The following is a 27,059-nucleotide window of genomic DNA, read 5'->3' as shown; positions in this document are numbered from 1 at the left end:
GGCCATTTTAAGAGTACTGTAGGTCTACATGTGACGGTTGTCTACTTTGTACCCTTTATGATGGATTCTCACCATTTTCTCATTATAGTTTGTCAGTTTAAATGACTATTGAGGGAGATTAACGTGCCCTATTTAATACTAGACATTAAAACATGGAAGGAGGGCTGGCTGAGACAGCCCTCCAAGTAACTATGCAGTGACACGATGGTATAAATCTATGAGCCGATTTTAACTAACCAACATATAACCCACGTTTGCATGGGCATGTTCTCTATGAGGCTCTTGTATGGGAAAGAATCAGATCACCTCTGGCACAATAATTTTTTTATTGGTTCACTGTAAGCATGTGTTAGTCATCATGGAGAACACTTGTAATGCTGATCTATGACATCTTACTATATAGGCTGCATCTATATATTAATTACAGTTGTATATTACTATGAAATTGCCATTTGTAATAGTTCTCATTATATCAAAGTATAGAATTAATAAATAGTTCAGCCAAATAATATCATTTCAAGTTCTAATTTGATGTAAAACACAAAATGGAAGTCAAGTTTGAGTCTCGGTCCAGGATAAGTAACGTCATAATGGACCCTGGTCGTAGAGGGAGGAAGGGCAACTTGAAGTTCACCATTGTTGATGTACAGCTGCATTTTGAACCCAGAGACTGTTATGGGGTTTATTCAAAACAGAACAGTCATGGAGGTGATGTGAATCTACACAACAGAGAACAAGTTCTAACTGATCCCCTGGTCCATCTTCCACTGTTCTGAATAAACTCCTGAAACAAAGAAGTAGGCTATAACAGGTAATTCCTCAGCTGACCATTTGGCTACTGATCATCTAATCCAGATGATATATTCATCTAATACACACAACTCTAGTCCTGCTGCTTTTATGTATCTCCTTGTAAGGAATATAAATACTATTTTGACATCTGCCCTGAGACACCAAGTAGACAAGTATTTTGAATGGAGCAAAAAGGAAGTCAATATTGACAGGCTTTGTGTTTCTACTTTTCAGTCCATCACAAGTAAGAAACAGTAAACCCATCTGGCAAACCAGACACCGAGAAGCATTGGACTTGAGATGGAAAAGATATGGATTGATCTGACCTCTTGTTCTTGGTTATCTGAAGTGTCTCAGTGTCTGTATGACAGAATCTACTGCGCCTACCCTCATTTGTTGTGGTCTATAGGCAGGATATTGCTGAGCAGTCTACCATACTTAGGGCTTTGAGATTAAGCACCTTTGGTTGAGGGATCCACAAATTAAAAGACAACTCACTGCAACCGTAATCATATATCTTATTTTTTTCTGTTGTGTTAACACTTCCGCTTAAGTTTCACATATTCAATTAAGAAGCACCTTATCATACTTTGAACCTCAGTGTCAGTCAAACTCAACGCCACTGAACTTCTGAATCAGCATTCGCTACAACAACAATCACATTCTAGATCTGGAATACAGTGACAAATGACAAATATTAGCATAGAGAAATAAATACCATCTCATCGTCGAAATAATTGTCAAATAAATACATGTTTTTTTTTTAAGTCAGTGCAAAGCCGCGATGTGTCCTGTTGGCAGAGGTAGCTATAGGGACACACATTACACAAACAACCATTAAACAGTGAGAACAGACTGGGCCTTTTCCAGTGTTCACTTATGATTCTCTAGTATTACAGGCCAATCTATCTATAAATCAATGTTGACTACTATAGGCCCAACCTCCATAAATACACTACATGACCAAAAGTACATGAATACCTGCTCGTCGAACATCTCATTCCAAAATCATGGGCATTATATGGAGTTGGTCCCGCCTTTGCTGCTATAACAGCCTCCACTCTTCTGTAAAGGCTTTCCACTAGACGTTAGAACATTGCTGTGGGAACTTGTTTCTATTCAGCCACTAGAGCATTAGTGAGGTCAGGCACTGATGTTGGGCCTGGCTGGTAGTCGGCGTTCTAATTCATCCCAAAGGCATTCGATGGGGTTTAGTTCAGGGCTCGGTGCAGGCCAGTCAAGTTCTTCCACACTAATCTCGACAAACCCTTTCTGTATGGACCTCACTTTGTGCACTGGGGCATTGTCATGTAGAAACAGGAAAGGGCCTTCCCCAAACTGTTGCCACAAAGTTGGAGGCACAGAATCATCTAAAATATAATTGTATGCTGTAGCGTTAAGATTTCCCTTCACTGAAACTGAAGGGTCTAGCCAAACCTTAAAAAACAGCCCCAGACCATTATTCCTCTTCCACCAAACTTTACAGTTGCCACTATGCATTGGGGCAGGTAGCGTTCTCCTGGCATCCGCCAAACCCAGATTCGTCCGTCGGACTGCCAAATGGTGAAGCGTGATTCATCACGCCAGAGAACGTGTTTCCACTGCTCCAGAGTCCAATGGCGGCGAGCTTCACACCACTCCAGCCAACGATTGGCAATCTTATGCTCCAGTCATGGAAACCCAGGCTCGGTCATGGAAATTTCATGAAGCGCCTGACAAACAGTTATTGTGCTGACGTTGCTTCCAGAGGCAGTTGGGGACTCGGTAGTGAGCATTCGGCGTTGCCGTCCTGTGAGCTTGTGTGGCCTAGCACTTCGCGGCTGAAACGTTGTTGCTCCTAGATGTTTTCACTTCACAATAACAGCACTTACAGTTGACCGGGGCAGCTGTAGCAGGGCAGAAATTTGATGAACTGACCTTTTGGAAAGGTGGCATCCTATGACGGTGCCACTTTGAAAGTCACACAGATCTTCAGTAAGGCCATTCTACTGCCAATGTGTGTCTATGGAGATTGCATGGCTGTGTGCTCGATTTTATACACCTGTCAGCAACAGGTGTAGCTGAAATAACCAAATCCACTAATTTGAATGGGTGTCCACATACTTTTGTGTGGAGATATAGATATATATAGTGCATCTATAAAGTACTCCATCTAGTCCAGTACTCTTAAATTGGCATAATAAAAAAAGGTACACGGATGTAGTTAAATCTATAATTTGGCAATATGTACAGTGTGCACAAAAGGTATGGCTCCCCCTGACAGACTTAACACTAAGTGGATTGAACACAGACTGCTAGATAGTCTAAGCAAGTTCAAGATCTGTACAATGGTGGTTCTGTACGTGGTATCAGCATACAAACAAACACTTTCAAACACAGCGTAGGCATACTCATTAAGCTGCAAGACCAAATCTATGGTACATGCACATACCATTCTAAATTGCTATGATTACTTTAATTTAGTAGAAAACAAAAGAATAGAAAACCCCTGGTTGCAAATATTACTGCACCCATTGACTTCAAGTGAAGAGGTGGTGCCATCTAATCGAGCTAAATGAGGCATAAGAGTAGTCGGATGCTAAGAGGTGATAGCATCAGGACTCAAACAATCCATTTATCAACCTTTGACCTGGAAATGTTTGCGTCAAAACAAACTTGTAGATAAGGATGGAAAGTAGTCAAAAGGATGGACGGTAGATAAGAAAAGTGCTTATGAAACCATCGGAGCGTGTCGAGGTGATAGCGTTGACAGGATTGAAGGAGACAACAGGGCACATGTTGTATAAGAGGTACAGGTGTTAGTGCACGTGCGCACACACACACAGAACACACCCTTTGGAATCTGCTATTTGAGGCCCTCTCCTATAGCAACATCCTCTTGAACAGTCCAATCAAATGTGCAGAAAGAACAAATACTGCCATCACTGTCTCCAGAGTCAATGACCCGGACTCGGCCACTTGTTCTCACTTAGGTCCTCTTTGGTCTTCTGGATGCAGGTGAAGATCTCCTGGAAAAGGGCCTTGTACTCCGGCTGAGGCCCGTTGTCTTCGGGGACAGCTGGGAGCCCGATGGAGGTGGCCGAGCTTGAGAGGCGCCGTCGGGGGTAACCGACAGTGCCGTGGGAACTGTGGGGTGTCTGCACGGCCTTGTGACTGAGCCCGTCTGCCCCCAGCTGGCAGCGCCGCAGAAGCTCCTCGTATTTGACCTGCAGGAGGCAAACGTTCAGTCACTCATCGGCAACTTTCCACACTGTATAACAAACTCAAATTACTGCATAAAAATGTAATTTGCTTCACCTCCTAGACCTTTTGTTTGTCATTCTTATTCATAGGTCACATCGTAAACAAATGAAAATAGTTTCACCCTCGGTCTTTGTGTTGATTATGCAATAATGAGAAATGAAAACCTTTACCTGCAGTGCACTATACTGGGCATCCACCTCATTGAGCAGGGAGATTCCTCTCTGCTTCACCGCCTCTGCTCTTCTGATACATGTACGCTCATGCCCCCGCCGGATGTCGTCTGCTAGTGTCCCCTTCAGAACACTTTCGCTGTTGCACCTCTGCAGGCTGCGCCTCCCCTGCTCCCCCACTTCCTCCTCCTTTTGTACCAGACTGGGCTTCTCCTCTGGGGCGAAGAAGACAGTGTCGGGCAGCAGTAGCCGGTCAGGTCTCCTGACGCTGGTGGAGTAGAGTATTGTCTTTATTATGCCGAATATACAAACATGTACCAAGTATGAATAGAAAGCGTCATGATCGTACCTGTTGGCGTAGTCGGCCTGCCACAGCTGCCGTAGCTCCTCCACCTCTGCCTCCAGCTCCCTCTGCCTAGCCCGGTAGCCCTCCAGCAGGGCCAGCCGCTGCTCCAGAGCCCCGTTCTCCCTGGCAGTCAGCTCAGTCTCCTGTTCCGCTGCCTCCCGCTTCCCCCGCTCAGAGGCCAGAACAGCCTGCAGGGTCTGGATGGAGCGCTGGAGCACAGAGTTCTCCTCATCGGGGTCTGGGTCCTGACAGGACTCCTTCCTTGCTGGCCAGGAATGCTCCACAAGCAGGCTCTCATAGGCCATGTACCTGAGACAGGGAAAAGGACTAAGGTTCAACAAGATGGTGAAAGTGGTTATAGAGGCCTGTTTTTTATCATGTACAGTACCAGTCAAAAGTTTGGACACCTACTCATTCAAGGGTTTTTCTTTATGACTATTTTTTACATTGTAGAATAGTGAAGACATCAAATCTATGAAATAACACATCTGGAATCATGTATTAACCAACAAGAGTGTTCATCAAATATATATTATATTTGAGATTCTTCAAAGTAGCAACAGTTTGCCTTGACAGCTTTGCACACTCATTCTCTCAACCAGCTTCATGAGGTAGTCACCTGGAATGCATTTAAATGATCAGGTGTACCTAGTTAAAAGTAAATATGTGGAATTTCTTTCTTAATTAATGCGTTTGAGCCAATCAGTTGTGTTGTGACAAGGTTGGGGTGGTATAGAGAAGATAGCCCTATTTGGTAGAAGACCAAGTCCATATTATGGAAAGAACAGCTCAAATAAGCAAAGAGAAACAACAGTCCATCATTACTTTAAGACATCAGTCAATGTGGAAGGTCAGTCAAAGTAGAAAATTAAGAACTTTGAAAGTTTCTTCAAATGCAGTCGCAAAAACCATCAAGGGCTATGATGAAACAAATCTCATGAGGACCACCACAGGAAAGACCCAGAGCTACTTCTGCTGCAGAAGATAAGTTCATTAGAGTTACCAGCCTCAGAAATTGCAGCCCAAATAAATGCTTCAGAGTTCAAGTAACAGACATCAACATCAACTGTTCAGAGGAGACTGCGTGAATCAGGCCTTCATGGTCCAATTGCTGCTAGGAAACCACTACTAAAGGACACCACTAAGAAGAGACTTGCTTGGGCCAAGAAACCCGAGCAATGGACATTGGTGGAAATGTGTCCTTAGGTCTGATGAGTACATATTTGAGATGTTTGGTTCCAACCGCCTTGTCTTTATGAGATGCAGAATAGGTTAACGGATGATCTCTGCATGTGTGGTTCCCACCGTGAAGCATGGAGGAGGAAGTGTGATGCTGCTTTGCTTGTGACACTGTCAGTGATTTATTTAGAATTCAAGGCACACTTAACTTAGGAACAGGAAGGGGAGTTAGAAGCTATATGCTCTGTGTTATGGTCCCAAGGACCCATTGATGTGGGGTTGATTAACCAGCATGACTACCACAGCATTCTGCAGTGATATGCCATCCCTTCTGGTTTGAGCCTAGTGGGAATATCATTTGTTTTTCAACAGGACAATGACCCAACACACCTCCAGGCTGTGTAAGGGCTATTTGACCAAGAAGGAGAGGGATGGAGTGCTGCATCAGATAACCTGGCCTCCACAATCACCCGACCTCAACCCAATTGAGATGGTTTGGGATGAGTTGGAACGCAGAGTGAAGGAAAAGCAGCCAACAAGTGCTCAGCATATGTGGAAACTTCAAGACTGTTGGAAAAGCATTCCAGGTGAAGCTGGTTGAGAATATGCCAAGAGTGTGCAAAGCTGTCATTAAGGCAAAGGGTGGCTACTTTGAAGAATCTCAAATATATTTTGATTTGTTTAACACCTTTTTGGTTACTGCATGATTCCCTGTGTGTTATTTCATAGTTTGGATGTTTTCACTACTATTCTACAATGCAGAACATAGTACAAATAAAGAAAAACCCTTGAATAGTAGGTGTCCAAACTTTTGACTGGTACTGTATGTGCTTTATCAGTGGTTTTGTATTGCATGCTAAAACAGGCTACTAAACTATGTGTGTATGTTAGTGTGTGTATACAGGCTAGACTTAACCTCCTCTGAAAGATTTATCTGCAGGGGATTATGTCTGAAAAGCCTTGGCCCAGATTAGGTGGTCTGGGTCTGGGTGACGCCCAGTCAGCACACGGCTGAAAATGGCGGTAATACATAGTCATTAGACTATGGACCCATCTCAATAGTCAAGCGTCTCTCTGCCTGTTTCCTTTACTTAATATGTACTGAAAGGGAATACACAGTATGCAGATCACTAGAAGGGGAAGAGATGAGAAGAGGCTCTATGACTGCTGGTTTGACACCATTGATGATTGATAGTGCAGTTTCTATAAAAACTTTCAGAAAGACCTGTAACTTGGCCAGACACACAGTTCCTGGAATGATGTACTTTAACTTGGCCAGTGACAAACATTCAGGCTAGCTGAAGTAGAACATTCCTCTCAAGGCACATGCTTGTTACTGTACTTTAAAATAACATTTAAGGTAACTTCCTCTGTTTATTGTTTGTTATTGTGTTCCCTCTCTTAGCATGCACATAATCTCCAAATTGTTTAGTTACTATAATCAGAGTGCAGGAAATTAGTGTTCACGGTGACCATTCCCACTGCAGAATAAGGCCAGCTCATTTGGCTTCCATCTCCATCTACTCGCTTCTCAACCTAGTCTTGGTTTGCATGGTTGAGATGAGAATTAAATTGATCAACATTGATTTGAGCTGAATAAAGCTGAACACATCTGGTTCTGTGGCGGAATGGATGTTTTAGACCAACAATTAACATTAGCGGTTTGTTGGCACCAGGTTCATTTGCACAGCTGCAGGACACATACATGCACACACTCACTTGTCTTTCTGCAGGTCATACAGCTCCTTGAGGCAGGACACACTCTGTGCTCCGAGGTTGTGTCTCTGTTCGGCCAGTTCTCTCCTGCTCCGGTCAGACTGGGCTGTCCTCAGCTCCTCCACCTGGGTCTGCAAGTCCTCCATGTGGGTCTCAAGACTGTTGATCGTTTCTGTCAGGCTGAGAGAGAGGACAAGCATAGAAGTGGTTCGAATTACTGAGCTTTGTGGAGAAAATTAATTTAGCCAAAACCTTGCCTCTTAGTAAATTTGGCATCTAAGTATTTATACTGGGGGTAAAAATGTTTACAGTTACTATTTTCAGAAAGGAATCAAAGTCCTGAGTCTCACCAGTTGATCCTCTGCTGGGCGACGCGGTTGTCCAGAATCAGCCTGTGGTTGCCCTGCTCCAGGTCTCTGGCCGCCACATCTAGCTGCTCGTATACCTTAGCATGCTGGTCATTCATTTGCCTCAGCAAATCCACCTGCTTAGTCAGGTACTGGGAGGAGGTCAAAGGTAATTGCCATTGAAATAGGATGGATAGAACAGTTTTTGGGTCCACTAATAGGTCCAGTGTTTAGTATAGTTTTACTGTATGTATTCTTTACAGTGCTTATCATGAGGCCAATGCCTTCAGTGCTTAGAATTGTAATCCCATGTATCTGACCATGTCTGTACCTGGTCTTGGGCTATTCCACGGTAACAGAATGATGGTCTGTGCTGTTTGTGCCGTCATTCTGTTACCAAACGTTGCCTCTGCACTGTTCTTCAAGTAAAAGTGTCTTTGTAATTTTCTGTGGAAATTGTTAAAAGTTGTCCTTGTACATTTTTTTATTTTTTTTATTTTAACTTTGCGATCATTGGTTTTTATTTTTCGTACATTTGAAAGTGGAAAATTGGGAGTCTCTGTTACTGTGGAATTGCCATTTTTGGTTAATGTTAAAATCCCCTGTGGTTGGTTGTGTGCTGAACGAACACGTTTGCACCTGAACACCCTTTGAATGCATCACCTGTTTGTGTGAACTCGTTGAGACTGCTCACCGAACACATACTGCTTGTTCCACCATGGTCGCCCAAAGCTAGCACCTGCGCAGTGCACATATTTGCTAATCTTTGTACAGATCTGTTGTTCATACTTATTTGTTTGGAAATTACTGTACAAATTAGACCTGTGCCGCGTGCCCGGTGCCTATAGCGCAAGTCGACCCTTGTGAACAAGCAAGGAGTTCATACTTAAGTGGTCACTAGTCAGGATGATGGAGGAAGGCAGAAAGGTCTGATACAAACATGACATTTTCGTACCACCACCCTAACTGAGAACATGTGTGTGTGAGTACTCAGCAGGATACATCCCGTGAATATAGTGAGGGTACTATTAGGCAACCCCAAAATGTAGGTTGTTAAACACACCATCATATATCATGAGGTGCGAGGCAGGAAAGAGCATTTACACACCAAGTTCTCTTAGGCTATGCTGTCTAAACACAGCCTTAGATACTCAGTGTTGAGAGGCAGGATAACATCAGTAGTAACTATGTGAATGTTCACTACCTTGACTAAGCCTTTGGCTACTGAAGGAAGCATAAAGCCGTTGGCCACTGCTCTCCTTACATAGAGGAGGTGAAAGGTGTCCTAAAGGTGCCTTAAAGATAGTTAGACAAATACCTGTCCATGCAATGCACTATGCCAAGGACCAATTAAGTCATGAGCTAATCCAGACAGGCTTTCACTTGATCCCATTTAACGAGAGGAAACGAACGATCGGAAGAGCCTGACAAGAAAAGAGATTTGGGGGAGAGATTTGTCAATGTGGACTTTTGGGCTCCCATTGGTGGACTTGTTGGTCTGTGCGTAGGGTTGTTTCCTAATGACGTCATACAGTTGAGCTAAGCTTCTTATTTCTTTTGAACACCGAAGTCCTGTTTTTGTTTACATACAGGACAGGTGCCGTTCCTTCGGAAAGTATTCAGACCCCTTGACTTTTTCCACTTTGTTATGTTACAGCCTTATTCTAAAATGGATTAAATACAAAACAAACCAAAAATCCTCAGTAATCTACACAGAATACCCCATAATGACAAAGTGAAAACAGGTTTAGAAATTTTTGCAAATTGATTCAAAAAACAGAAATCCCTTATTTCCATCAGTATTCAGACCCTTATTTCCATCAGTATTCAGACCCTTATTTCCATCAGTATTCAGACCCTTATTTCCATCAGTATTCAGACCCTTATTTCCATCAGTATTCAGACCCTTATTTCCATCAGTATTCAGACCCTTATTTCCATCAGTATTCAGACCCTTATTTCCATCAGTATTCAGACCCTTATTTCCATCAGTATTCAGACCCTTATTTCCATCAGTATTCAGACCCTTATTTCCATCAGTATTCAGACCCTTATTTCCATCAGTATTCAGACCCTTTGCTACGAGACTCGAAATTGAGCTCAGGTGCATCCTGTTTCCATTGATGATGCTTGAGATGTGTCTACAACTTGATTGGAGTCCACCTGTGGTAAATTAAATTGATTGGACATGATTGGGAAAGGCACACATCTGTATATATAAAAAGGTCCCACAGTTGACAGGGCATGTTCCAGGCACAGATCTGGGGAAGGGTACCAAAAACAATTCTGCAGCATTGAAGGTCCCCAAGAAAAGTGGCCTCCATCCTTAAATGGAAGAAGTTTGGAACCACCAAGACTCATCCTAGAGCTGGCCGCCCTGCCAAACGGAGCAATCGGGGGAGAAGGGCCTTGGTCAGGGAGGCGACCAAGAACCCGATGGTCACTGACAGTAAAAAGGCACATGACAGCTTGCTTGGAGTTTGCCAAAAGGCACCTAAAGGACTCAGACCATGAGAAACAATATTCTCTGGTCTGATAAAACCAAGATTCAACTCTTTGACCTGAATGCCAAGCGTCACGTCTGGAGGAAACCTGGCACCATCCCTATGGTGGTGGCAGCATCATGCTGTTTTTTAGCAGCAGAGACTGGGAGAATAGTCAGGATCAAGAGAAAGTACAGAGAGATCTTTGATGAAACCCTGCGCCAGAGTGCTCAGGACCTCAAACTGGGGCGAAGGTTCACCTTCCAACAGAACAATGACCCTATGCACACAGCCAAGGACAAGTCTTAAGTCTCCGAATGTCCTTGAGTGGCCCAGCCAGAACCCGGACTTGAATATCTCTGGAGTGACCTGAAAATAGCTGTGCAGCTTGCGCTCTCAATCCAACCTGACAGAGCTAGAGTGTAAGAATGGGATAAAACCCCAAATACAGGTGTGCCAAGCTTGTAGCATCATACCAAAGAAGACTCAAGGCTGTAATTGCTGCCAAAGGTGATTCAACAAAGTACTGTAATGAAACAGGCAGGGAGCAGGTCTCGAAACCTCGACCTTCTAGCCCGAAGTCCCGCATGCTAGCGACTGTGCCGCAAAAGCATGCTTGTGCGGCAGAGTCGATATCTGTGCTTAAACCCAGTGTCGGTACACTACTCCCTCCTTTCAAAGAGCGTGTCCTCGCGCTAGCTTGCGACTCTACATCTTACAGGAACGCGCTCACCGGCCAAGCACACGCACTGTCATGGATGCAAGGTCCGATCCCTTCTGACACCAATGTAATGAAACAGGCAGAGAGCAGGCCTCGAACCCTCGACCTTCTAGCCCGAAGTCCAGTGCGCTATCGACTGTGCCACAAAAGCATGGTCATGCGGAAGAGTCGGTATCAGTGATTATAAACCCAGGGTCGTTACACTACTGAGAGTCTGAATACTTATGTAAATGTTTTTATTTATTATGGGGTATTGTGTAAAGATTGATGAGGGGGAAAAAACAATAACACATTTTAGAATAAGGCTGCAACCTAACAAAATGTGTAAAAAGTTGTGGGGTCTGAATACTTTCCGAAGGACAGGTTAGCTAAGACCAAGTCAGTTTGGTGAATGAATGTAGGGCTACTCCAGTGGTACAGTATCTGCAAAATGGTAATTTATTAACAAGCAATATTCCAGCCATAGTGACCTTCATTCAGAGCAAGGTTTAAAAAGTGATTCATTCATATTACACATCTTATGTTGCCGACTGATTCTACATCAGTGGGAAAAAATGTAACCTACAATGTAGTGTGTGTGTTTGTATTTGCTCTCAGTGGCCTAGTATGATCATATTTAGACTAGCTACCTCAATCTCCTGCAGCTGCTCCTGGTTGGTGGAGAACATCTGCTGCAGCCCCTGCTCCAACTCATGGTTCCGGTCCAGCAGGGTCTTACCCAGCTGAGCCGCCAAATGGAGATCTGTAAATAGATACACGCAAACAAAACACATTCATTGTACATGTAACAGGGTTGGTTATGTTTCCAACTTGCCTCTAAAGAAAGGTGCATTTAATGTTCAAGCATTCTTATTGGTTGGTTCAATTCCGATTTACAATAAGGCGTGTTGTTATTGACCCCGCTTTCAGAAAGGGGGAGATCGCGAGAGATCCCCAGTATGAAAATGTGACGCAAGGGGTAGGTCACGTTCTGAATACTGTTTTCTATATTTTACAATGTGTTGCTGATTTATACATGTGTGGGTATATGGTACCTGTTCGGGATTGAGTGGCTTTCTGGGATGTGCTTTGGTATATGATTGCTGTATATAAATAAGTGTGTTAGCTAGCATGCACCGATGTAATGGTCACATACGCCCACTGCTAACAGATGTTTTCATGCTACAGATTTTACCATCGACAGCCATCAACATCATTAAGCCCTGCACAACTAACGTGCTGTTTCCTATTTAACAACAGATAATAAATAATGCTCAACTGGGACCACTGGCTGGGGTGATTTATTAGGACAAAACACAACGCAAGGAGAGTACGGTTATCACTGTTACATATACACACACCAAACATGGATCAGTTCACACTTTCACAAATGTGTACACGCAGTATGTTAGGCTCCTTCAATCCAATGTTGGGCTAACATTACTCATTTTAGTCCAAGGTCCTTACATGTTCTGTTTAAAGGTGAATTGGCTCTGGAAGCCAAAACAGCCAAAAGCTCCATCTAAATCGATTCTCAATTGCAGTATGGTTCTAGAAACATAAATCACTACTTTCATATCACATTATTTCCAAATGCAAAATACACACTTACTGCACACAGATTTAAGCGGTTTTAACACAGTTGCAGCCGACAGTATTTTTCAGTGACAACACGTTTGTGGCGTCTGACTTGCATTTACACACGTGTTCGGAGACGCGGATAGCTAATTTGCACAGGTAGTCCACCTGTTTTCTGTAAACAAGCACTGTAACATGGAAATATGGCTGTGTGGGAACCCTAACAAAATAAAAGGTGTATCAATTTAACCTTTTGTTTTGTATAACGAGAACGTCTAGCAACCCAAAAGGTTGCGAGTTCGAATCTCATTGCGGATAAGTTTAGTATTTTAGCAACTTTTTCAACTACTTACTACTTTAAGCTACTTTGCATGTTAGCTAACCCTTAACCCCTTTAGCCAACCCTTAATTTAAACTAACCCCCTAACCTAGCTAACGTTAGCATCCTAGCCACCTAGCTAGAATTCGTAACATATATTGTAAAGTCATAACATTGTACACTTTGTAAATTCATAACATTACAAATTATAATTCAGAACATATCATACAAAATGGGTGATGGACATCCACAAATTAAAACATAATATACGAAACGGAGTGTATTGGATTTACATACAGAATAATACAAAATGCTCTGAGACCAGGTTGCAGCCAGCCACGTAATGTAATGAGTGTCATGATCAACAACATACAGGTAGGTGCACAATAATCATGCAGTACACATATACATGCAAATAGTGCCCAAACAAACCGCAAAAACTGTAGCCTACACACACACAAAACATGGGAAGTGACAGCCTCAGGATATCCTGGCAACAAAGAAGGCTCTCAGTAATTCTCAATATAGACCCCACTATTACTGACTGTGTGAGTGTCACAAGAGTGTTACCATTTACAATAAGATAATGTGTTCGATACAAATCACTCATTTTGTTGAGACTTAAAAAAAAAAGTTTATGTTTTTAAAATGGAATGGATGTGGGTCTATGAAAATGGTATCATTTGAGACTTGCGGTTGCAATGTTGGCAATTGCATGTCTGCCACTGAAAATGTAATAGGCCTACGTGCAATAACCGTGAGGCTATTCACTGATTTTGTCTAGGACAGTTTAAAATAACCTTGTAATTATTTTCCAATCTGTAACCTCAGATGACTATAGAATAGTGGAGTCGTATTGCAATAGGAGGCTGGAGATTGTTCCGTCTCAGCTGCGGCTGTTTAGGACGCAACCAAGCTATCCCTCCCTTCAACGCCCGCAACACAAGTCTCTTACCGTGCTCAAGGTCTTGTTTGCCATACCATGGCTCCTCATCCTTGAGCTCAAACTCTTCCTCCACTATCATATCGGTCAGCATTTCCACTGACAATTGTATTCCAATAGAGTGCACGCTCCACCCGGCAGAATCCTAAAACACCGGTGTGATAAACAGCCTGGAGTGACCAGACAATATCCTCTGGTGTCGTAGTCCGGTGTCGTAGTCCGGTGTCTTTCTGCAGCAACGTGGCAATCTGCGCAGCCGGAGAACGAACTCAGCCCCTAAGTAAAAAGCAACACTACTTTTTTAATGACAGTTCATTGACCAATAATTAGAAAGTAGGTGGGACCAGAGCACCTTTTTGTCCAATGTTTGTTTGTTATGGTTCGGTCACATGGATTATTGCCCCGCCTATTTCCGCATTTACAGAAACGGATTTGATAGCTGCAAGCGAGGAGAGGAGCATAATGTTATTATTTTATATTAACACATAGTTGTGATTGTGTATTCATCAGTGAGGTTATCTTAATTAGTATTTGCAAAGTCTGTTTGCTGACCAAGCTGAAATAGTAGAAATTCTGCGCTCGACTGCAGCACTTTTGCCATGGAATATGAATAGCTGTGAACTCCGTTTCTATAAACTCACCTTTCACTCAAGTGACATTCGACTCACTTTTCAAGTCTGTGGTAATTAGATCAAAGTGAGTAGCCTGGGGAAATGAAACCACCACCAGGCATGACCGTGGAGAAACCAGCCGCAGGTGTTCGCACCTTCGGCGGCCTGAACATCCTAGGTCACCTGGCGAGTCTGGGGGCTCACCCCGCCGCCGTGGCTTACTCCATGACCACCCTGGGAGCAGGCATGATGAACAGCATATTCAGCTTCTACTATGTCAAGCTGTTCCTCAACAAGTACAAGATATCAGAAGGAGCTTTCCATCAGTCACAAGTGAGTACTGTACTACAGTAACAGATACTGTAAACGTTATGAGAGGCAGGTAGCCCAGTGGTTAGAGTGTTGGGCCAGTAACCGAACCACATTATTATTTGTTAAACAGCAACTGTAGCCTTCGGGCCATAAGACTATTGTGCACTTGTGTAATAATAGGCCAACATTGTGCACTGCCCAGTAATAGTATGTCAATTCAAAATGGGAATAACTGGCTTGATATGTCAATGCTCAATGGTAGTGAGGAATGTATGTACAATGGTATTATTGGTCATGCAGCTTTCTCACACTTCATTAAGTGGAACGAACAACACATGACAGCATGTACAGTCCTTTGACATGTGTAATTTGGGCAATTGTGCAATATTTGCAACTTTGAGATACACATTTCTATGCTAACAAGACAATAATTATGTCATCCCTTCATCCTGACAGGTGGTGTACATGGTGTGGAACGCAGTGAACGACCCTCTGTTCGGCTACCTGCAGGATAACTCCCGCATACCGTGCTGCTCTCAACGTCGTCTCTCCATCCTGTATGGTGCTCCCTTCTACGCAATCGCCTTTCTGCTCGCCTGGTTTCCATGGCGAGAGTACGCCCCTGGCGACTGGATGAGCGGCGTCCACCTGATGGTGGCATTGTGTGCGTTCGACGGGATGCTGACGTTTGTGTTGCTGGCGCAGTGCGCCCTCTTTGCAGAGATATCAGGCCACCACAAGAGCAGGCTGAGACTCATCAAATACAACCAGGTAGGAAAGGGAGGTGTTTTGTGTAGTGTTTTTTTACATGTTTCATTTTAGCCTGTATATGGTATTTATTTTGTTGTCTGAAGTCAGTAAAGTGTTCTCACGTTTGTCTCCTCTTCCCCCTCCTCTCCCCAGGTGGCATCACTTATAGGTTCCTCCAGTGTTCTATTCTGCGGCCTCCTCTCCCAGAACATGGATGACTTCCCATCCTTCCAGGGCTTCACTGTCCTGGTGGCCGTTCTGGCTTGTGGCTGCATGATCTACACAGGCCTACACAGCGAGAGCCGCTTTGACACCAAAGGGTCAGCACCGAGGTCAAACTACCAAGGTTCTGGCCAATCAACTCTTTCCTTCTCCTTGGTGATCTCTATGACCTTGCAGATCCTGACCAATAGGGACTTCCAGCTCTTTGTGCTCATGAACTTCTTTCAGGTCAGAGAAAAAGACTTGGATACAGCCACTGAATGGGGGCACAGAATGTGGTTTGTTCTGTTAATGGGGACATGTGAGTGTGTACCACAGCTGACCATTACATTTATATTTCCTATCCTTTGCACTTTTTCCAGGTCTTCATGGTGGCATTCTGTAATAACTTCACTATGATCTTCGCCGAGCATCTGATACCCCCCAACGTGCTTCCGTCACTGGCCAAGAGCTTCATGTATGGAGCTGGCTTCATCTGTCCTCAGGTAACATACCACAGCTCAAAACACTTTATACTGAGTGGAGGGAGTCACTAACCTCACTCAGCATCACCAATGTATTGCATTGAGTGCGTTGCCAAGTGCTGACCACACACTAGACCACCTATTTTATAGCATTGCCTCATTGATTTATTCCAAGTGTTACTTACTGTATGTTATTGTCATCTCTCTGTGGTGCGTCTCTCTCAGTTGGTTGTGCTGAGCAGTCAGAGCCTGCTCCACAGCCTAGGCTACTACAAGATCATCCTGCTCACCTTCTACGTGGAGGCTGGCATGGCTGCCGTCATGCTGGTGCTGGGGCCACATCACTACTACATCCTGGCATTCTTCCTGACCGCTAACATGTAAGAAGTTATTTTATGGTATTGTCATTGTAATGTTATTATATCATCTATTTATATGTTATTGTAGCCACTGGCATTAATGACAGTACATTTCCACATATATCAATGTCAGTTATGTAATTCAGTAACATGATTTGCTCCATGAGTTGGATATACAACAGTGCTATTTTACAACCGTTTGCTTTATCATACAAACACTATTTAATTGTAAAATAAATTATATATATTCTCTTTGTCGCCATTAAGGGTCCTTGTCCAGGCAGCCTTCAGTCTGTTTAATCTGCCTCTGGCTGACATTATCGACTCAGACCTTCAGAGACACAAGCGCAGGTAAACCCAGGTCTGCTGTGTGACAGCACAGTTATAATAGTGCCTCATCAGCACACAGTGACCTCCACCTGCCCAGCCATCCATTACAGATAGACAGAAATAGAACACTACTCTCTCAGGTGTGTTCTGTAGGCTAACACTGAGCTTCATTGGCAGTGCTACAGTACCTAACAGCCTCCCTTGGAAGGGCACCTACCTAACATTACCAAAGTAACAGAGGCTGTATGTTCTTACAAAAGGTTACAATCAATGTGCATCTCTGTAAGTCACGTACAGTACACAGACAGGAATGTAAACACAGTGACGGAGATAAACACTAGCAAGGGTAGAGCTAAAAGCGCTTTGAGCCCTTGATGGAAAATATAAATCCAATCATTCCAATCCATGATTATTATTGTCATTGTTATATCCTTATGACGTCAAAGTAAGTGGATCAAGTTTTAAAGCCTTGTTGTGTCCTTTCCCTCTGTCCTCTACAGCTCCCCCCTCTCCTCCATGGTGTTTGGGACCAATGCTCTGTTCACTAAACCAGCCCAGTCTCTGGCTCCTATGCTGGTGGTCTCCATCCTAAACCAGTTTGGCTATGAGAACCTGAAGGACGCTGGGAGGGATGCAAACCCCAGGTAAGGGCTGCTGGGAGGGATGCAAACCCCAGGTAAGGGCTGCTGGGAGGGATGCAAACCCCAGGTAAGGGCTGCTGGGAGGGATGCAAACCCCAGGTAAGGGCTGCTGGGAGGGATGCAAACCCCAGGTAAGGGCTGCTGGGAGAGATGCAAACCCCAGGTAAGGGCTGCTGGGAGAGATGCAAACCCCAGGTAAGGGCTGCTGGGAGGGATGCAAACCCCAGGTAAGGGCTGCTGGGAGAGATGCAAACCCCAGGTAAGGGCTGCTGGGAGAGATGCAAACCCCAGGTAAGGGCTGCTGGGAGGGATGCAAACCCCAGGTAAGGGCTGCTGGGAGGGATGCAAACCCCAGGTAAGGGCTGCTGGGAGGGATGCAAACCCCAGGTAAGGACTGCTGGGAGGGATGCAAACCCCAGGTAAGGGCTGCTGGGAGGGATGCAAACCCCAGGTAAGGGCTGCTGGGAGGGATGCAAACCCCAGGTAAGGGCTGCTGGGAGTGATGCAAACCCCAGGTAAGGGCTGCGTCTCAATAGTCTTAAATGTCCACTCCTTATCTCCTTTTTGCTAATTGTATTATTGTGGTGAGTACTGAACAGGTGAAAGTGAATTCCCTGTAGACATCCATTTTGCTTGTATCTGATCTGTCTTCAGATAAGTGAGGCGAGGAAGGCACTTTAGACTATCAAGGACGGCCATTTAAGATCCTGTTCTGTGTTTTGCATTATTAGCTATAATCCATGTTTGCTCTGCCAGCATGCAAATGAACTTTAGCCTGACCAAACCAGTCTTAGTGTTACGGCCCGGTGTATTTTGGAGCTGTATTAGGAATGATCTAGGATTGGTTCACTGCCAGCGAGTCACCGGCTGAATTAAAGTAGCATTTGATTCATTTCAGGTGCCGATATCACACATTGTTATCCGTAGATGTAATGTTTGACAACTTGCTGGGGTTAAAGCTTGAACTCTAATGTTACGCTTACTGAGATGACTGCTTACGCCCCCTAGTGGTGAACTAGCTACATTGACATGTTACATTAATTGTGTTAGTGAACCCATGGAAAGCAAGTGCATTTATTCTACGACATGGTAGTTAATGATACGTTACTTTAATGTATCTATATCTTAGCATTATTAGATGTAATTTTCATGAATTGTCTTGATACACAGACACACTGGTTGAATTCATGACAACACATTTCCAGTAGCTCCTCTATATCTTGTAACAGATCCTGTACTGTCTGAATAATGTCCTACTCCTCCCCTGCAGTGACTTGGAGGCCCTCCACACCACCATGTTCTACCTGGTGTGTGTGGTGCCCATGTGTATCGCCGCCCTGCAGGTCTTCGCCTGGAAGCCCTTCTCAATACGCAACAGTCACACCGTGGACACCATGTATATCGACGGCTGAGTCACTCAATTTATGCTGTTTATGAGTCACTGTCTATGCTGTCTTTTAAGACTTGATAGGTTGCTGCAGCACTCCTAAAGGGAACATGGGGGTGTAATGGCCGGAGGGTACTGCAGAAGATAACACTCCATCTGTATGTGTTTGTTATGTTTGTCGGTGAACTTGTCTGGTGGTGATGAAGGGAATGGTACTGACCTTAACTCTGGTAGCAGGAGCACAGTACCTGAGTCTGCTATTACTCTATTACTCTATGCAATAATATTATGTTAGTTACTGTGGAAACTGTATGACTTAACCAAGTTTGAGGGATATTGTAGCATCAGATTACTTTCACATAGTTTATTAGTTTTCAGACTTTGTTCTCCAAACAAATTGAATGTAAAACAGATATTTTCTTTGACATTGTGTATACTACATACTGTTATCATGGGACCTGAACCATTGTGATGTTGTGCCTTTGTCTAAATAGTTAATACCAAACAAATATGCTATTACTTTTCATTCAAATGATTTGCATTCATTTGTCGGGGAATGTTTCCTACGTGTCCTTTTACACTGTTTCCATTAAAAACAATAAGCCTTCATTCAAATAACTTGCACGTGTTATTTACGTTGACTTTTGAAACTGAAACATGGACAAAAAAATGTGATATTCAAATTGGTGAACTTCAGATTCAGTAGAGGGACTTCTGTTTTTCTTTCTGATTAATTTGAAGTTTATCAATAAATCGAGATTGTTTTTGTCTGGTTACTCTCTTTGGTTAAGCTAAGGGTCAGTTTTAGATTTTGGTTAGTCGTTTTGCAGGTCAGCAGTGTCCTTCGTTTATAGTCTCCCGCCTGAAGATCAGTCTGTGTAGGGAAGTAGCTGTCATTAGTGGTTCTCCTTTTTGTTGAGTCACTGGTTTTGGTAAATGTCCTCTGGATGGTTGGAGTGGGGGCTTTCAACCTGCAAGACGATTCAGTTGAGTTTATCAGCTGTAGAGTCAACATGGTGTAGATTAGATGTGTTGATAGAGAAGAGTTTGCTTAAGAACAAGGTGTGATTATTTAGTCAATTGAAAACCGGTTGATATAACTGAGTCATAACATAAACATAACAGAAAATCGGAAGCACTTTCCCTAGCCTCTCTCATACTTATTAGGAAAGCCAATAAGCCATATTAGGAAAATGCAATGTGACCATCTCGTACCTTGTTTTGAGCAGGGCCACTGTGGTTGGGGTTTTTCTTGTTACTTCGTAAGTTCCTCTTACCGTACAGCTCTTGCACAACAGCACCAAACTGTACTCGAACTTTATTCTTCTGTAAGAGAGAATGAACAGCAAACAAATTGGTTACATCACAGTGGTAAATAACTAAAAAGTGTTGTATTTCCTTCTCTTTCTGCAATGTAAACATACATTAAAGTCTCAACATTGTGAGACTGAGGATTTTACTAGGAATTTACTGAAGAGGAATAACCCCTCTTACAAAACAATGATAGCAAGGGCTTAGAAATAGAGCTGTTCCTTGTTTAAGACATTGGGCTTTCCACAACATGGTGAAACTAAATATTGAGAACACATTGCACATTGTGGTGGTATCAAGTATTCTTTAAGACATCATGAACAACTTCAATGAGGCAGTACAAAAGAGAAGACTGCACCTGGATGTCACTCTTCTGTGTGCCTCTGCAAACGGCAATGTCTTTCCCAGTCTAGTGTAGAATGAGCAGGTTAGAACCCAATGTAGACTAGATGATTATGATGGTTGCATGATTGGTCAATATATTTTGTGCTCTGTTACATCTCAAACAACAACCAATTCATAATGATCATTATATGCATGTATCTAGAGTAATACAATAGCTTACCTTCTTACGAATGATCAGAATCAGTATTGCCAGACTGTACAAGGCTAACAGGACAAACAGCAAAACATGCCAGGCCATCTGCATGCCCCTCTCTGAAAGCACACAGGAAAACTGGCCACTTGGTTTTCATATGGTTGTAAAGGCAAAACTGGAGTAGAACTGAAAAGTCCCCCTTGCTACCCCAAACACTCTTACCCATAGAGGTACATTAAATGATGAGTAATAATTTCAAATGACACATGTTCTATTTAATTCTATGCTCTTACCTCTCACCACCAGCGTGGTGCCCTGCCCTATCTCCTGTGCCCCGCTGCATACCACGTCTCTAAACAAGGCAGCACAGTGGTACACCCCGCTGTCATTGGCCTGGAGTGAGTTGATATTTAGGCTGTTTCTCTCCAGGCTGTATTTGTGTTGCTGGGTCATCAGATCGACCGAGTGGTGAGCGTCCTGCTTGAAGACGAACCAGAGGAAATCAATGTTCCTATTGGTATCATATACGATGTTACAGGGGAGAGAGGCTGACTGACCCCCTATCCGCCAAATGATATCGTCTGGCTGGTGTAACGATAACCCTGGGTGGCAGTTTTCCTTGTTCTCCATGATGACTGGAGTAAAAAGAGATACAGGTATAATCATAAAGTTGTACTTTCAATCGTTATAAGTGAAGCTAATATGGAATCAAAACCGTTTTAATCTGATATTTAATCACATTTAATTTAGCTGATATGATACATTTAATTTAGCTGATATGTCCTTACCGGCTGTCGAGATTAATTAGCGTGATAGAGGAGAACACTGACAAATCCGTTCTGATGAAAACATAATGTTGACACAATATGTGTGTGTGCGCGCTGTGATCTCATGACTAAGTGTGCAATAGACAGAACAGGAAGATGGATGTTTTCACTTCTCTCTGTTTTCCATCCTGTTTACCAAGTATCTCATCATTATGTGTTTGGTGTTGTAATCCCAAACAAATTCTCTCACAGTTGTCAGTCAAAACTGTCTTCTCGTAGTAATGTTGCAGCATCAGCGAGATGTGAGAATCAATCTGTTCGCTGTTCTTCAAATTCAAGGCCCTGGCATGACAGTCACATCGCGTTTATTCAACTAGAAATTCTTACCAATGGATGCTGGTGGGCGTGTTTATCACAGGTGTCACTCAAACCGCCGTATCCAATCCGAATCCCAATCTGGCTTTGTAATTTACGTTTTTCTTACGCCCCCTTCCACGTCGACTTGCCCTATCGCCATATTTCAACTCGTTGCATCAAAAAAGGGATAGTGAAGCCGGTTAAATAAGTTAGATAAAAAGCTAGTTTAAACCAGGAAAAAGTTAACAGGAGACTTTAAGTCATTTTCACCGGTGTCAAAAGAAGGCATCAGCTCTAGCAATGAACATCTTCAGGTTAACGGGAGACCTCTCTCACTTGGCAGCTATCATCATTCTCCTGCTCAAAATATGGAAAACCAGGTCATGTGCTGGTGAGTATATTAGCCACTAAAATGTATATTTCTTCAAATGACTTATTGACTATGTGCTGTCTACTCATGTATTTAGTTAGCCGTCTGCCCATATTCCAAACCATCTAGTTAGCTGTAGTTTAGATCCCTGTAGACAGCTAGCTAACATGGATAGTATATATATTTAGCTGGTAGCTACAGAACAAACAAGCAACGAATGGCATTTTAAGTGCATATATATATATATATATAATGCATCATGAAACATGTTGTGGTGCACTGGAGTGTTCGCTAGCTAGTGAGCTTGAATTGGTTGAACGTTAGCTACTTCAAAACAGTAGCATGTCAACTTGCTAACTGTCTATTCTAGCGCGGCAACTTGGATTGCTCTGATTTTAAAGTTAACTACTAGCTAAATGGATTATTGTTTAATCAAAGCCTTCATTGAATATCTGGTTTGCCACCTATGCAAAACATGTTAGCTACGGTATCTAATTAGCTAGCTATGTGTAACAGCCAAAATAGTCGACGATTGAAAGAAAATCGATCGCTCATAAAGTGATGCAGGTTTGGACACTGTGCCTTGCTTTCAGATGAGGTATTTATGAATAACTTCTGTTTAAACATCCCGTCTAGTGTCACCTTGTTTTTTGCAACAGTCTGGCATGCGAGTTCACTCAATGTAGCCCGGCGTTTGATTGTTAGATCTGGACTCTGACGTGGCATTCTTGAAAGTCTCACGAAATTAAATTAGGTGGCAAGGAATCAATGCATTCTCACTCAAAAGTAGTCGACACGTATACATTTATGTGTCAAATTAGCTGAACACATCCTATATTCTAAACACTCGCACACGTTTCTCTCATCAACCTTGTTTGCATCGGATTAATTTGCCTTTGAAGCGTTAGGATCTGCTGTTTTTTTCTAATACCAGTCACTGTAATATATAGAATAAATAAGATGTCTTGTGCACATTACGAATAGGCCTACATGGAGATGCATTAGTTGCAGAGTGATCACCCTGGTCTTGAGATGCTACTGCATTTCTTGATGTAGTTTCAGCAAACAGATAGTTAATTTACCCTATAGTCAGACATGGGTTTGTCTCACTCACATTTCCAACTGCTGTTGATAAGATACTATCACACTTGCAGCTCTGACTGGGCAGGGGCTTGCAAAGGAAGACTATTTCAGAAGTTGTGAAGGACTTGCCATTCTTCCAGAACTTGTTCTTGAAGTGATGTAAAACTAGAAGAATTTCTTATTTCATTCCCAGGTATTATCAGTCCTACTGTTGTTAAACTGGTTGTCCCATCCAGGTATCTCTGGGAAGAGCCAGATCCTGTTTGCTTTGGTCTTCACTACTCGTTACCTGGACCTCCTCACCTCCTTCATTTCCCTCTACAACACCACCATGAAGGTAAGAGGATGGCTGAGCCTTCCTTTCCTTCTCTCCATACCACTGATAGTATTGTTTAAGTGTTATGAGTTGGGCCAGGTAGAATCCCTTAGTCATCTGCATAAGCAATTGACAATGTCCTCACCAAATCTCTCTGGGGGTTCAGGTAAGTTCTATCTGTAGATTTATTCTGGCCCTAGTCCTTATGAGAGACTGTCTAGACTGCGCTACTATTTTCTTCTCAGCACCATTTTATTTGACCTTTATCTAACTAGGCAAATCAGTTAAGAACAAATTCTGATTTTCAATGACGGCCTAGGAACAGTGGGTCAACTGCCTGTTCAGGGGCAGAACAACAGATTTGTACCTTGTCAGCTCGGGGAGTTGAACTTGCAACCTTTCAGTTACTAGTCCAACGCTCTAACCACTAGGCTACCCTACCACCCTTAACATGGGATACATTCATTTTCTCCCTATACTCTTCTCTGCAGGTGATCTACATTGGTTGTGCCTACGCCACTGTCTACCTGATCTACATGAAGTTCAAGGCCACCTATGATGGGAACCATGACAGCTTCCGAATGGAATTCCTGGTGGTTCCTGTAGGGGGCCTCGCGTGCCTGGTCAACCATGACTTCTCTTTCCTAGAGGTTAGAGACATTTACATTACATATGAAGGAGAAGCCCCTAGTTGATGTCTATTTAACCTATTCCACATTGTCAGTTGTGAGAGAGCTGGCGGATGAGATTAATGGCTAAAATACAGTGTTGTGTGTTTGTCTTTCTATCAGATCCTGTGGACATTCTCCATCTACCTGGAGTCGGTGGCCATCCTGCCCCAGCTCTTCATGATCAGTAAGACGGGCGAGGCGGAGACCATCACCACCCACTACCTGTTTTTCCTGGGTCTCTACCGGGCCCTGTACCTCTTCAACTGGATCTGGCGCTTTTACTTCGAGGGTTTCTTCGACATGATCGCCATTGTGGCCGGCATGGTGCAGACTATCCTCTACTGCGACTTCTTCTACCTTTATGTCACCAAAGGTGAGTCTCTACCTAAATGTCCACCTCTGATTTATGTTCTGCCATCTGTGTATTCGCTGTTTGACCATCTGGTATTTTATGTATGCGTAAGTAAGCTTTGTTGGAGTTTTATTTTATTTATTTTTTATTTAACCTTTATTTAACCAGGAAGGGCTCATTGAGATTAAAATCTCTTTTTCAAGAGCGCCCTGGCCAAGATGGGTAGCACCAAGTCATTACAAAAAAAATTGACAGACTACTTGTAGTTTTTCATGTAATCTAGTAAAAACCATTGAATTCACAAGAGTATAAAACAGCAAATTAAAAACATTGACAGGTCTGGGAATCAGCCTCAAAATCCTTCATCAGTGATTTAAAAACACCAATCGGGACAAGTTCTTCCAGTTTAAAAATATTTTGTAAGGTGTTCCAAGACGATGGCGCAGAGTACATAAAAGCCCTTTTACCAAATTCAGTTTGGACGTTTGGAACTGTTAGCAGGATAAAGTCCAGCGAACGAAGAGAGTACCCACCACATTCCTGAACAATAAAAATGCACAAATAAAAAGATAGTAAACCCAAAATGGCTTTGTAAATAAAAGTCTACCAGTGACTGAGCCTACGAGTGACTAGAGAAATCCAGCCAACCCTGGTACACAAAGTGCAGTGGTGCGTAAGGGTTTTGCAGTTTAAATAATCTCAAAGTGCCATGGTAAAGAGTGTCAATTGATCTCAAACACTGAGCGGAAGCATTCATATATAAAATATCCCCATAGTCTAGTAAAGGCATAAATGTAGCTGACACTAGCCTCCTTCTGGCTTCAAAAGAAAAACAGGCCTTATTCCTAAAATAAAATCCCAATATCAGCTTCAATTGTTTTGTAAGTTGTTGAATATGCAATTTTAAAAGAGGCTGTCATCAATTAAAAATCCAAGATATTTATGAGGTTACAACCTCAATCTCCTTGCCCTGACAGGTAGTAATAGGTGAAAGGTTCAGAGGTATATTTCTTGCATTAGAGAACACCCATTAGTTTAATTTGGTCAGTATTGAGGATAAGCTTCAATTGACACAAGGTATGTTGAACAGTATAAACACTCGACAGTCTCTGCCTTAGTATAGCATGATCAACTGTATCAAAAGCCTTAGAGGTCAATAAAAAGTGAGACGGAGTGCTATTTTTTGTCTATGGCTTCAGTGATATCATTTAAAATGGCTGCTGTAATTGTGCTATGCTTCTTCCTGAAGCCTGATTGGTACATTGATAAAATAGAGTTAGTAAATAATTGATGTTTGAGTTTGTAGGACTACATCATATCCTAAATGAGTTATAATCTATCTAGATACACTTTGAATGTTGTAGTACACAGGAGTCCGCACACTGCAAGGGAAATATATATTTTTAAGTCATTGGACCCTCTGACATGTATCTCAATAATCCTCAGTGCTGAAAGGAAAGAAGCTGAGCCTGCCAGCATGAGAGGTTCAGACGGAGACCCCGTGTCTTCCAGCAGACTCAGGGTGCGTGGAGATGACATCACGGAACCCCGCCGAGCAAGATGTCTGAGAGACAGAGCGACTCAAGGGGGAAAACACTAGTCTTCTTCATGAATAACTTTGAACTGGTAAACAACAAATGGCTCAAACTGAATGAGAGGTCATCCCAGGTCTTCACGCAGTCATCAGATATCTATTTTTAGCATATTGCCTTACCTTTTCTCATTGCTGTTCAAAAAATAGACATGTGAGGTGTGCTCTTTGATGGCTCAATATGCATTGTATTGATTAGGGTTGACTCAATACAAAGTACCATGCCAAACTTCAAAATGAAATATAAAAATGTAGTCTTTATGATTAAGATGGAAACGATGTGTCAAGGAGTATTAATGTAATGATTTTATGTCTTGCTATTTTTTCATACATTGTTTTTGCATGACTGTACCCCATTGGCCAATTTATTATTCACAACTACATTTACTTGTGTTTTGTAGGTGCTCTTTCATTTGGATATCCCAGTTTGCACTCCTCTCTTGAAAAAGTTATCCTGCAAAGCCCACTTCTGGGTTCTTGTGTTTATATAACCCTTTGCCCAATATATATATATTTTTCCAGTTGCCCTTTTTGACATTTTTGGTAAAATTCCCTTCAATCCAGTTGACCCATTGAAATATACATGATATTCTAGAACGGTGTTCAGGAGGAATGCGTGTGAGATATGGTGTTTGGTATAAATGCATTTGAGTTAAATGTTGAGATTTGACCCATTTTCCCAGCTAAGTAAACCCCCATAGTCTTTTCATTTGTCATTCCTATAGCTTCTTTTGTTTTAAGTTGCATGATCACTGTGATACAACTTCGCCTCCAATAAACTTTTTATGAAAAAGCACAATTTTACCTTGTT

At 42.7% G+C, this 27,059-nt stretch overlaps 4 protein-coding genes across 5 annotated transcripts; 2 read left to right on the top strand and 2 right to left on the bottom strand.

Moving 5' to 3' along the window:
* Positions 1–307: 307 nt before the first annotated feature.
* Positions 308–14,089, bottom strand: cdr2a (cerebellar degeneration-related protein 2a). 2 transcript variants are annotated; one of them, XM_031814349.1, is made up of 7 exons: positions 13,829–14,089; positions 11,627–11,739; positions 7,797–7,945; positions 7,450–7,626; positions 4,555–4,860; positions 4,206–4,473; positions 308–3,998 (listed from the first exon to the last, which is right to left on the bottom strand). In XM_031814349.1, the coding sequence occupies exons 1-7, from the start codon at positions 13,908–13,910 to the stop codon at positions 3,729–3,731; spliced, it is 1,365 nt and encodes a 454-aa protein (XP_031670209.1). In that variant the 5' UTR covers positions 13,911–14,089; the 3' UTR covers positions 308–3,728. The 2 variants fall into 2 exon arrangements, with proteins under 2 accessions (XP_031670209.1, XP_031670210.1); XM_031814350.1 differs by lacking the exon at positions 13,829–14,089 and adding an exon at positions 12,589–12,728.
* Positions 14,090–14,199: 110 nt separating this feature from the next.
* Positions 14,200–19,530, top strand: mfsd13al (major facilitator superfamily domain containing 13a-like). Its single transcript, XM_031814348.1, has 8 exons — positions 14,200–14,760; positions 15,196–15,510; positions 15,643–15,939; positions 16,074–16,196; positions 16,401–16,555; positions 16,802–16,885; positions 17,365–17,508; positions 18,776–19,530. The coding sequence occupies exons 1-8, from the start codon at positions 14,530–14,532 to the stop codon at positions 18,915–18,917; spliced, it is 1,491 nt and encodes a 496-aa protein (XP_031670208.1). The 5' UTR covers positions 14,200–14,529; the 3' UTR covers positions 18,918–19,530.
* Positions 19,237–21,895, bottom strand: si:ch211-139g16.8 (immunoglobulin superfamily member 6). The gene is made up of 6 exons (XM_020468956.2): positions 21,530–21,895; positions 21,035–21,376; positions 20,769–20,860; positions 20,562–20,612; positions 20,108–20,218; positions 19,237–19,863 (listed from the first exon to the last, which is right to left on the bottom strand). Exons 2-6 carry the CDS (start codon positions 21,369–21,371, stop codon positions 19,813–19,815), a joined length of 642 nt encoding a protein of 213 aa, XP_020324545.2. The 5' UTR covers positions 21,372–21,376; positions 21,530–21,895; the 3' UTR covers positions 19,237–19,812.
* Positions 21,761–27,044, top strand: LOC109876551 (ER lumen protein-retaining receptor 2). The gene is made up of 5 exons (XM_020468957.2): positions 21,761–22,256; positions 23,555–23,655; positions 24,126–24,284; positions 24,426–24,678; positions 26,104–27,044. Exons 1-5 carry the CDS (start codon positions 22,166–22,168, stop codon positions 26,136–26,138), a joined length of 639 nt encoding a protein of 212 aa, XP_020324546.1. The 5' UTR covers positions 21,761–22,165; the 3' UTR covers positions 26,139–27,044.
* The last annotated feature ends 15 nt before the right edge of the window (positions 27,045–27,059 follow it).

Source organism: Oncorhynchus kisutch, unplaced genomic scaffold (assembly GCF_002021735.2).
Source record: "Oncorhynchus kisutch isolate 150728-3 unplaced genomic scaffold, Okis_V2 Okis06b-Okis10b_hom, whole genome shotgun sequence".
Lineage (NCBI taxonomy): Eukaryota > Metazoa > Chordata > Actinopteri > Salmoniformes > Salmonidae > Oncorhynchus > Oncorhynchus kisutch.
The sequence above is the reverse complement of the archived record's forward strand: the minus strand, read 5'-3'. Positions and strand labels throughout refer to the sequence as shown.

Bases quoted from the DNA above. Each gene is read 5' to 3' on its own strand.
- cdr2a (XM_031814349.1), bottom strand. From the start codon at position 13,910: ATGCTGACCGATATGATAGTGGAGGAAGAGTTTGAGCTCAAGGATGAG. The intron at 7,946-11,626 runs GTAGCTAGTCTA...ACCTCCTCCCAG, and splicing joins AGCAGCTGCAGGAGATTGAG to TACCTGACTAAGCAGGTGGA. The intron at 7,627-7,796 runs GTGAGACTCAGG...CCTCTCTCTCAG, and splicing joins GCCCAGCAGAGGATCAACTG to CCTGACAGAAACGATCAACA.
- mfsd13al (XM_031814348.1), top strand. From the start codon at position 14,530: ATGAAACCACCACCAGGCATGACCGTGGAGAAACCAGCCGCAGGTGTT. The intron at 15,940-16,073 runs GTCAGAGAAAAA...CACTTTTTCCAG, and splicing joins TGCTCATGAACTTCTTTCAG to GTCTTCATGGTGGCATTCTG. The intron at 17,509-18,775 runs GTAAGGGCTGCT...CCTCCCCTGCAG, and splicing joins GGGAGGGATGCAAACCCCAG to TGACTTGGAGGCCCTCCACA.
- si:ch211-139g16.8 (XM_020468956.2), bottom strand. From the start codon at position 21,371: ATGGAGAACAAGGAAAACTGCCACCCAGGGTTATCGTTACACCAGCCA. The intron at 20,613-20,768 runs GTAAGCTATTGT...ATTCTACACTAG, and splicing joins TTCTGATCATTCGTAAGAAG to ACTGGGAAAGACATTGCCGT. The intron at 19,864-20,107 runs GTACGAGATGGT...ATCGTCTTGCAG, and splicing joins GTGGCCCTGCTCAAAACAAG to GTTGAAAGCCCCCACTCCAA.
- LOC109876551 (XM_020468957.2), top strand. From the start codon at position 22,166: ATGAACATCTTCAGGTTAACGGGAGACCTCTCTCACTTGGCAGCTATC. The intron at 22,257-23,554 runs GTGAGTATATTA...TGTCCCATCCAG, and splicing joins GAAAACCAGGTCATGTGCTG to GTATCTCTGGGAAGAGCCAG. The intron at 23,656-24,125 runs GTAAGAGGATGG...TCTTCTCTGCAG, and splicing joins TCTACAACACCACCATGAAG to GTGATCTACATTGGTTGTGC.